The 10,635-nt window shown below is 49.8% G+C and overlaps 2 protein-coding genes across 6 annotated transcripts; one reads left to right on the top strand and one right to left on the bottom strand.

Moving 5' to 3' along the window:
- Positions 1 to 864: 864 nt before the first annotated feature.
- Positions 865 to 1,420, bottom strand: LOC127492358 (large ribosomal subunit protein eL32). The gene has a single exon (XM_051851823.2). The coding sequence runs from the start codon at positions 1,333 to 1,335 to the stop codon at positions 928 to 930; it is 408 nt and encodes a 135-aa protein (XP_051707783.1). The 5' UTR covers positions 1,336 to 1,420; the 3' UTR covers positions 865 to 927.
- A 1,196-nt stretch (positions 1,421 to 2,616) lies between these two features.
- LOC100008771 (calcitonin gene-related peptide 2) lies at positions 2,617 to 10,209 on the top strand. Of its 5 annotated transcripts, none has more exons than XM_070064671.1 (5): positions 4,885 to 5,031; positions 6,073 to 6,163; positions 6,852 to 6,989; positions 9,034 to 9,215; positions 9,781 to 10,209. In XM_070064671.1, the coding sequence occupies exons 1-4, from the start codon at positions 4,905 to 4,907 to the stop codon at positions 9,191 to 9,193; spliced, it is 516 nt and encodes a 171-aa protein (XP_069920772.1). In that variant the 5' UTR covers positions 4,885 to 4,904; the 3' UTR covers positions 9,194 to 9,215; positions 9,781 to 10,209. The 5 variants fall into 5 exon arrangements, with proteins under 5 accessions (XP_069920774.1, XP_069920772.1, XP_017204924.3 ...); XM_002708829.4 differs by having other exon boundaries at positions 4,892 to 5,031; positions 6,069 to 6,163; XM_070064673.1 differs by lacking the exons at positions 4,885 to 5,031; positions 9,034 to 9,215; positions 9,781 to 10,209 and adding exons at positions 2,617 to 2,700; positions 7,902 to 8,392 and having other exon boundaries at positions 6,069 to 6,163.
- Positions 10,210 to 10,635: the final 426 nt, after the last annotated feature.

Raw genomic sequence — 10,635 nt, forward strand, 5'->3', positions numbered from 1 at the left:
ATATTCCTTAATATTCTTTATCCATCCACCCATTAGTGAGCACTTAGGTTGCACTTAGGTTGTGAATCTTACTGTCTCCCTCACAGCCCCTTCTTTTCTACCTCCCCTAGAAAGGCCTTTATTACATTCTAAAAATGTCTGGGGAAAATAATGATTCAGAAGCAATCTCCTCTCTTCCCATGATCTTCAGGAAACTCCATGATGGAAAGCTTTGGTTTTTGACCTTCTTAAAGTGGTACGATTTCAGTAGGGATTCTCCAGTCACACAGTTCCAGATTGCTTCCAGGCTGAAGAGAAGAGCTTTGGGCTGCTGCTGCAGTTGTTACTGCTGCGACTTTGTTGCTGTGGTTGAATCTGTATCACATGTGGATTGCACAAAAGCAATGAATTTAACTTGAGTTCTGAACTTTGAAAGCTCTGTTTGTCCTTTAGGGTATTGTTTAGTGGCCTCACAAGTGTCTTGCTCAAATTAAAAGATTAAGATTTTAAGTTCAACCCTTTTGAACAGATGGGTATTCACACAGGAATTTTCAACCAGGGGCTGGCGCTGTGGCGCAGCGGGTTAACGCCCTGGCCTGAAGTTCCAGCATCCCATATGGGCGCTGGTTCAAAACCCGGCTGCTCCACTTCTGATCCAGCTCTCTGCGATGGCCTGGGATAGCAGTAGAAAATGGCCCAAGTCCGTGGGCCCTTGCACCTCCATGGGAGACCAGGAAGAAGCTCCTGGCTCCTGGCTTCGGATCGGCGAAGCTCCGGCTGTTGTGGTCAATTGGGGAGTAAACCATCAGATGGAAGATCTCTGTCTCTCTCTCTGCCTCTCCTCTCTCTATGTAACTCTGACTTTTGAATAAATAAATAAATCTCTTTTTTTTTTTTCCGGTTTTCAAGGTTTTATTTAAACACAAATAAAATGCGCACCCGAGCCGCCTACTCATTTTCTTCACTGCGCAGCCTGGCGTTGGGGTTGGTGACCCTGATGGCCAGCTGGGCCGCTCTCTCCACAATGGCTTTGCGGTTCTTGGAGGAGACGTTGTGAGCAATCTCTGCACAGTAGGATTTGTTGCACATCAGCAGCACCTCCAGCTCCTTGACGTTGTGGACCAGGAACTTCCGGAAGCCGCTGGGCAGCATGTGCTTGGTCTTCTTGTTGCTCCCGTAGCCAATGTTGGGCATCAAGATCTGGCCCTTGAATCTTCTCCGCACCCTGTTGTCAATGCCTCTGGGTTTCCGCCAGTTACGCTTAATCTTGACATAGCGGTCCGACTGGTGGCGGATGAACTTCTTGGTCCTCTTTTTGACGATCTTGGGCTTCACCAGCGGTCTGAGGGCGGCCATGGTGCCGAGGAGAAGGCAGCCACCTCCGGAGGCAGCGCCGAGGAAGAGAAGGGAGGGGGGTGCGCAAAGGCTGATGGGATGTAACCTCTCTAAATCTCTTTTTAAAAAAAAGAATTTTCATCTAGATTCCTTATTTGTTTTTATTTCTAGGTCAAACAGTATAGGAACGTGATTTAAACAAATGGGAATAAACATTACAGTTACCTTCTGTTAGAGTGTTGTAAAAAAAAGGTTTTTCCAAACAAGACTGTTTCAGAACTGACCAACTGACTTTGATTTCCAGATATGTAAGTTATTAAATAAAACAGTAAAATCAAGGGCTGAATAGTTAAGTGGCTATTGTAAAATCTGCATTTTCCTCTCCAACTTTCTGTAGATCCTGTTGTGTTTTTTGCTAAAACTCAGAGAAGTTCCAAGGATAGTGCGATGAAATGTAATCCATCTGTGCACATACAGGTCTGACCTTCCTTCGCCTCACTCGGGAAATCAGGACTCCGTTCAAAGTAGACTCGTCTTCTGGAAGATCCCTAGAAGAAGAACCCTAACTTACTGCTGACCCCTTCCAGCAAACTTCTAGCAGGGAACCAATTATCTTTGCTCCTGATTTCAGAACCCAGAGGAATGACTCTCCAACTCGGTCCGGATTTTCTACAGGCTGCTTCTTGAGGCTGACTGGCGATTTTGCCCGAATGAATTAATAATGAATACTTCCATGAATTTAACATTAGCAGAATGCCAACTAGTGTGCCTGGCCTGGTGTTAATTGCCAGGGGGAGAAGGGAGGGAGATAATTTTTTCCTTTTTCCTTTTTTTTTTTTAAACCTTTGCCCCCAACCCCACCACACCCCACCCCACCCCACCCCACCCCTCACCCCCCCCCCCCCCCCCCCCCCGCGCAGCGTCAGACACTTTCCATAAACTCAAAAAGCTCTTGAGGGATAAGCTATCTTTGTCTCTCTCTTCTGGAGAGAGCGATAAAGCAAGGTTTTAAGTTCCTGTAGGCTACCTTGACGCCCTCTGGGTGTAGACCCCAGTTAGCATCCCGGGGCACCAACATGTGGTTCGCAGTCACCCAAGACTTTATCTTAAGGAAGTAGGGTGAGTTGTGAGGGTTCCAAACGTGGTTTCTCACCCACTTTGTGCTCACCACTGTGAGAATGAAAGCTGAATTCTCTCCGTGGAGGAAAATGCACACCATGGACACATAAAACGAAACCTCTGGTCCCGAAAGAGAACGTCGCTTCCGCACAAGCATTTGCTAATACACTTCTACGACAGCTCCTTGTGGCAATGGCCCTAGCACGTCGCGCCGCGTAGTGGCCGCACCGCGGCTTTCCCCGACTGGTCGAGCGGTCCAGAGCCCAGGTATGAAACCTAAACCACGGAAAAGCCAGGAAACCTGGGACTGGATCTTAGCTGCAGTTATCTGCTTCCCCACTCCAGGGCACACTGTGCGCGGTGATCCGCCATCCTGAGCCCTGACGCGCGGGCTGCTCGCGTTTCCAGGTTTTGCGTCTGATGCGTTCCTGGGTTCACCGGAGCCGGTTCTTCCAGTCTTAGGTCCCCTAGAGGGAGCGGGAGTCTCAGACCCCCAGCCCCGAGTTTGTATTCCCTTGAGGGGAGTGCAGCAACAGGAATTAAAGAGGAGAATGGAAAAAGGGCATCTTGGAAGTTAGACGTCCTGTTGCTTCCTCGTACCCCGAGGTCAACAATCCCGGAGAGAGGTGGTTCCAGGCAGGTGTGTCCTAGGATCTGCCTCCGTTTCTGGGGACTAAGGACCGGGGTGTGGACGGGACCGTGGAGGGAGCTGAAGCTCAGTGACTCCAGCCTCCTAAGCACCCCTGGGGGATAATTTCTACTCTGCCTCCTGCACAGCCCCCAGATTGCCTCTGCGGCATTCACCGCAGGAGCTGCCGCCCAGCGCGCGCTGAAAACGCTCAAACCGGGAAAATCCCCTTCCTTCTCCAAGTTTCTTTCGCCCCAAGCCAGCCGCTCAAGGGTCTTGGTCGGGACCTGGGTCCTTCTGGGCGCGCCTGAAACTGACCGCTTGGGCCAGTAGTCTCGAAATCCCCTGCGCTGGGTATGAGGGGGCTGGAGCTCATGCGTAATGGGGTGTGATGGGACGGAAGTACTTCTGAGTGTGTTCAGGCATGTCGGAAACAAGCTTCATGGTCCACGTGTGGGCTTGCGACGGAACGAGAACTCTCTCAGAGGCAGGCTTGGGACACAAGTGAGAGTGAGCCCCTGCGCGCAGTCTGTTTTGTGCCTGCTTCTTGTAGTGTGGGCACGCGTTTGGAGACGGTAACGAATATCTGTGTGTGGAAGGGTGTGACTGGGAGTGAGAGTGAACTCTAGTTACGGCAGAGACTCCATGGCACTGGCAAGCCTACTTGCTCTTCGTGGGGGATCAAGGGCCGGGTAAGGACACGGGCAGGAATCCAGTGCCACTGGGACATCTTGGCAAACAGCAGCCGGAAGCTCAGGGGCAGCTGTGCAAATGGCTCGGGCAGGCGGGGCTGAATGGAAAGTGATGGATGGCGGGATCTGAAGAGGGAGGGCTAGAGGCTAGAGGCTTGGGAAGCATCTGCCCCTCTCACCTCTCCCTTGGGTAGCTGGGCACAGTTCCCCTCCTCACAGCACCCGGATCTGCTCAACTGATATGGGAAGTCCCCCCAAGAAGAGGATTGGAAAGCATCCATGGAGAGCTTACCTAGTCCCCTGTGTGGACCAGGAAACTGCTAGATGCCTGCCTCTCTGGGCATTTCTCACAACCTTCCTTCTAGACGGTCTCCATTTCGTTTTGTTGTTAAAATTTATTTATTTGAAAATTTATTTATTTGAAGATAGGGAGGGAGGAGAAAGAGAGAGAGCGCGCGCGAGAGAAAATGAATGAATGAATCCCCCATCCATTGGTTCACTCCCCAAATGGCTGCAGAAGCCAGGAGCCCGGGTCTCCCACAAGTGTGGCAGGGACACAAGCATCCCAGTCATCTCCTGTTGCTTTCCCAGACACATTAGCAAGGAACCCTGATGGGAAGTGGAGCAGCTGGGTGCAGTGTTGCAGGCAGATTTGAAAGATGAGTGCATTGAGGTTCTGTGAAGTTACTTGCCAGTAATAATAAGGGCTGGTATTGAGTTCAGGTCTAAAAACAGTTCTTGCTCGCAGCTCCATCTCCTGATTCTCACAAGCCCCACACAATGCCACTCCTCACCTGGGGGAGCCATCAGTCCCTTCAGTCCTGGACCCTGCCCCTCCAAGACGGCACAGCTGGGGGTGGAGTGGATTGGGTGTTCCAAAGTAATAGGGATGGAAGAGGTGACATCTTCGGCGGTGTCGGTGACGTCAAACTGCCCTCAAATTCCCGCTCACTTTAAGGGCGTTTCTATTTGGTCCCCACCACTACACACACACACCCCCCCCCCATCCATTAATGACCTCAATGCAAATACAAGTGGGGCCGTCCTGTGGATGTTCCGGGTTCTGGAAGGATAGGGGTGACGCAATCTGGCTGGGGCAAGAGGCCCCTCCACCCATTGGTTGCCCGGCGCTCGAGGACCCCTCCCGACCCATGGCAGCGGGAATAAAAGCGGCGGCTGACGCTGGAGGCATCGGAGCCACTGCCCAGCCCAAGTGCCGCGGCTGCTTCCGCAGAGCCTTCTCCACTGCCGCCTCAGCTCCCTGCCACCGCCAGCCCGGTGAGCCCCGGGAGCGTTGCTCAGGTGCGCCTCTCTCTCTCTCTCTCTCTCTCTCTCTCTCTGGCTATCTCTCTCTGGCTATCTCTTTCGGACTCTCCCTCTCTCTTTCCGTTATCTCTATCTCCTACTTTACTCCCTGTCAGCTTGGGTCTGCCCATGCAGAGCGGGTCTGTCCACCCTGACTCCACTTCAGGAAATCTCTGGGCGGGCTCCTGTCCCATGTAGGATTGGGCAGTTCCCGCCCGGGCTCCTTGCAGCTCTACACACGCGGCAGATGCACTCTCACTCCCTTCCCTATACCACTGGGGAGCAAGTCACAGAAGTAGCTTTCCGCCGACAGTGCTTTGGGGATAGCACCTGGAACCTAGCCTTCCTCGAGAAATTGATTCAGAACCTGAACCAGCGCGGTTGGGTTGCAAACGGTCGCAACGACTGAGCAGCCAGCAGCCCGAAACTGTGAGCTCCAGGCGCGCGGTCTAGGAATACAGAGACAAGTGTTGGATTCCAACTTAAGATTGTTAACCTTAGTTCTTGCAGGGGACAGCGTTGCCAGGGGGTGGAGCAGCTGAGCCCTAGAAGTAGTTAGCCAGTTAGCGATTCCAACCGCAACTCCCTCTCTGCAGATCCTCCTCTGTACATCTCAGGTGTGCATAAAAATCTCAGGCAGCAAGGACAGCTTTGGGTTTAGTCACGGGAGCAGGTGTTGTGACATGAGACTCCAAGACCTGACATGACCAACAGGTGTGTGTGTGTGTGTATGTGTGTGTGTATATAGAGTGCTGGAGGAGGGCGATTAGGACCTCCCCTCCCAACCAACCTCATAAGATGGCCCCTCCAGCTTTGCCAAACCATGCATGCTATGGACCCACTGAACCTTCCAGGAGTCCACTTTGCTGATGAGGAAATAAGAAAAATGTAGTCTGAAGCCAGGATTCTAGGAAGTTAGCAGACGGGCGAAAGTTAGACAGGAATTCAAATCTGCAGGCTCAGAGAACATTCAAGTGGTGCAGGCACTGATATCATTCTTTCCCCCATAGCCAGAAGTCATGGGCTTCCTCAAGTTCTCCCCTTTCCTGGCTCTTAGCATCTTGGTCCTGTACCAGGCAGACAGCCTCCACGCAGTGCCATTCAGGTAAGATAACCTGAATCCAGGTGCATGCGCCCCTCCCACTGCCCAAGGAATGGGACAATTCCATGCATCTTAAATGTGGTGGGCTGAGTGTTTAAAACCAGAGTCTTGGGATGGAGGCACTGGGAGGGGTAGGTGTATATGTATATATGCATGTTTATTATAAACTTTTCTGATATAAAGATGTGTAGCACACAGTTTACAAAGAGCAATAACATGTACAATGCTCCTCACTGTAAACTTTAGATAGCCATTGGCTCTCACAAAATGCCTTCATTGCTTTTCACCAAACTTATTATCTACAGCTGACCTATTTATCAGCTTAGCCATGATCTGAGAAATGGATTGCATCCTAATCAGCTAGTAAGTTTGCCAATAAATTTGTTCTCAAATCTGATGTGTGACCTATTGATTTGTTTTCATCCATGTACAAATTATATTAAATAACAAAACTTTTTGAGATTCAGGCTTTTCACAAGCCTGTGAAAACTGGCTCCAGCATACCTCTGCTGGGAGATCAGACCATTGCCAGTTCCCAGTTGGGACTCTGGCCTCATGCCCTATCTACTGGGAGTTGGGTAGTCACATTCTCAAAGGAAAAAACAGAGAACAAAAATTCTGGTTTCTTAATCATGGGGAGAGCATAGACAGGAGCTCAGAGCCTGCATGGGGTCTGCTTCCCTTCCAACAGATCTGTCTTGGAGAGCAGCCCAGACCTGGCCACACTCAGTGAGGAGGAAGCGCGCCTCCTGCTGGCTGCACTGGTGCAGGACTATGTGCAGATGAAGGCCAGTGAGCTGGAACAGCAGCAGGAGACAGAAGGCTCCAGGTAAGGCTCCCCACCCTGCCCAGGACATGGTCTCCCAACCCCACTGGCATTCCCAGGAAGGTGCATCCCAACAGGTAGGAGAGTACACACTAGCCAAGAGTCCAGCAGGCTTTCATTTCCCACAAGGACCTGGGGCCCAGCCACTTCTAGGCTCTTTTGAAGACAGAAGTCAGCTGAACAGACCTTGGTTAAATCACCTCTTATAAAGTTCCATTTCCGAACACGGTTGTAGAAGGTGTGGGGTCACTCCTGTGGAAATCGGTCTTGCAGTACTGGGGAGACTTCCCAGGTTTGGATGAAAAAGACTGGTAAGGGGCAAGCTAGGGGATGGGCCTGGTACAGCATGGGAGATTTTAGAAATTGAGTCCACCTTGCTAATCCGCATATGACATACGATGTTCTTTCATACTGCAAGGTGCCTTCATTGCACATTTACAAGGTGAAGGTGAAGCTCTTGCAGGGAGTGGGTCAGGTAGAGCAGAGTCTGAGGTAGGTCTGGAGCCTCTAGATGTGGGGCATGTATGGAGATGTGCATGATGCTATGGGCCCAAGAAGAGCACCTTTCCCCAGCACCACCTCCCTGTAGCCCCACCCTCCACCCCGAGCAGGAGCAGGGAACTGCCCCTGGCCTGGCTCCAGCATTGCCCAGGCAGAGACACATGCTGCACCTGCATCCACCCCCAGAACCTCTCTGCAGAGCATGAAGGACTGACTAGCATGTGGAATGCCAGAAAGGCTAATCCTCCCTTTCCCCGACCTGGGCCCACTGCACTGCTCAGCTCTCCTAGTGGAGGATAAGTGAGCTGCCCTCCTGACTGCCCTTCCTGCCCCCGACTTGGAGGACCCCTGCTACGTGACTGCCCATGGGGGCAGACCCTGGATGGTACTCTCTGGCATGTCTTTTCTCTGCAGCCTGGCCAGCTCCAGATCTAAGCGATGTGGTAATCTGAGTACCTGCATGCTGGGCACATACACCCAGGATCTCAACAAGTTTCACACGTTCCCCCAAACTGCGATTGGGGTCGGAGCACCTGGCAAGAAAAGAGATATGGCCAACAACTTGGATGTGGACCACCGCCCTCAATTTGGCATGCCTCAAAACACCAACTAAATTCTCCTCTCTAATTTCCCTTTTTGCTACCTTTCTATAAATTGATGCATGTGGTTCCTCTCTGCTTGCCCTTGGGCTCATACTAGTGGCTCTCCTTGTGACAGAGGATATCTGGAACTTTCAGATGGGTTGAAAGAAAGGAGGGCTCAAGTACTAGAAGAGAAGCACTCCTGGAAAGGTCAAGAGGGCAAGGGTAGCCTCTGAGGCCCCCAAGGATTTCACAACATAGCTTCTCATTCCTGCTTCTAAATGTGATGGTCTTTTGGGAAATAAAACTATTTTTCTAAAAAGACTTGAGCTGTGGTAGTCATTGTTCTGGCCCACATCCCAGGCATTGCAGTATGTAGACTTGTGTTTAGAAGTAGCGTTAGCCCCAGGGCAGCTGGACACAAGGTGTGGTGAATGGTCCCTTTGGCGGAGCTCAAGCCACAAGAGCAGGGGTGCTGAGATGCAGGTAAGCACCTGGGAGACTGGATGCTGTCAACTCCATCCCTGTTCCAGGTAAGACTGGGAAATCCTCAACTTCCTCAGTAGGAGCGTTTGGTGCTATCACTGGGGTATAGATTCTACAGTCGTTGTGAATGGGGTGGGTGTGGTGCCACAGTTCATTCTAGTCTCATAAGGGTTTGCTGCTTTTTAGTAAATACAGGGGAGGTTGCCTGTTACAGTCCTGTATTCCATGGCCAACCACCCAGAGTGATCTCTGGGTTTTCTGATACCCCTTGGGAATGTTTATGGGGAGTGATCAGGCCATTTTCCTTAATGGCCATGTGATTTTCTGCTCTGATAATTGTGTTTAGGAGAACACTTACAGTTAAGTGGTGCTTCTCAGAGCAGCAAAGTTACCATGATGTTCCCATGGGGCAAGTTCCCCATCCACCCTCCAGACTTGTACTGACAGGCCTTCTCTTCTTTCTCTATCCTGCAAATCAGCATCACTGCCCAGAAGAGAAGCTGCAACACTGCCACCTGTGTGACTCATCGGCTGGCAGACTTGCTGAGCAGGTCAGGGGGTGTGGTGAAGAGTGACTTCGTGTCCACCAATGTTGGCTCTGAAACCTTCGGCCGGCGCCGCAGGGAGCTCCAGGCCTGATCAACTGGTTGACCCCACGAAGGTGACTGCCCTTGTTCTATGAGGTGGGAGGATAGATGCCCAGGAATTCTAGGAGTGTGGTTTGCTCCTTGAGCCTCCCTGGACCATATGGCTGAAAAAAAGAGTCTACAGAGGAAAGAACACACTCCAGTATCTGGAGAAGGGACACTGGATCCCAATAACAGAAACCCTAGAATTTGGGTTTCTCTGTTTTTCCAGTCTCTCCTGTGAAACCAAGACCATCAGGACAGGAAATGCACATCCTGTTTATTTAAAACATGATTTCTTGACATTATTCTGGCATTTGAGTTTGAAAGGTAATGACACCATCCTTTGAAGTATATACCACAATGTCATGTATCTCTAAGTTAAGAGCACAGACTAGAGTTCAAGAACTGTGTTTGCCCTCTGCTAGCTATAAGACCATGAGCCAACCATTTAATTCTCTCTGAGCCTCCATCTATAAACTGAGGGCTTCAATAGTATGTACTTCTTTGAATTAATATTAGACTAAATAAGATAAAAGATGTAAAGAGCCTGACAGTTAACATACATAAACTTTAGCTGTTGTTATTTTTTCCTTCTAGGTCACAAAGAAGCTGAACTCTACTTCTATGTATAACAAAAGCAATTTGTAGGAAAGGCTCCATGGAAGACATCCATATTTATTTGCATCTTTCTTGATATTGAAAACTATCATCTTTGTTTGAAAAGAACTAAAGCTAAATGCAGAGTAAGCACCTTATAGTTCCCTCTCATGCATCTTTTTCGTATTTAATTCTGTACCCAATAAATATGACAGCATGTCTCATTAGCATACCTGATAGCAAATCTGGGCCCTGTCATCTCTCCTGTTGATACTGGCAGCTGTGCTAAAACCTCAGAAATCACTGCCTCTTGGGTGTCTGGGGACCTGGTAATGGTATGTCTTGATGGAACTATTTGTTTAAACAAATGTCAGTGTTGTCATTTGTGAACTTCATCATAATTAAAAATATATTTTCGATACCCTTAAATGAAATCTCTGCTGTTATTTATGATGTTTTCTCACCAGGGACCTATGAGTACTTTGATCAGGCTGACTCATGTTAAGTAAAGTCAATCTTTTCTGTGATGGATTCTCACTGTCTTACACTCTCCGTCTCTTGTAAAACCTCCCTTATTGGAATTAGAGCCTTGTGTGTGTCAGAGAGGACAACTGGCATTTTTACTTTTGGAGAGTGCCCTGGCCCCCAGCCCCAGAAGTTACTCATGCACTTCTCCTCCACTTGGGTTTACCCTTACTCATCCCTGCTTCCCTTTCCATAAGAGCCCCTTTGTCCCCCTCCTCTTAGCTGGCAAAATTCTTTAGAAAACAATGGCTCAGGGTTTGAAATGGGGATCACAGACTGACAACCTAGAGAGGTCATTGATGTTATCCAACTCAAGTTTTTATTCTGTGA

Source organism: Oryctolagus cuniculus, chromosome 1 (assembly GCF_964237555.1).
Source record: "Oryctolagus cuniculus chromosome 1, mOryCun1.1, whole genome shotgun sequence".
In the NCBI taxonomy this organism is placed as follows: Eukaryota; Metazoa; Chordata; class Mammalia; order Lagomorpha; family Leporidae; genus Oryctolagus; species Oryctolagus cuniculus.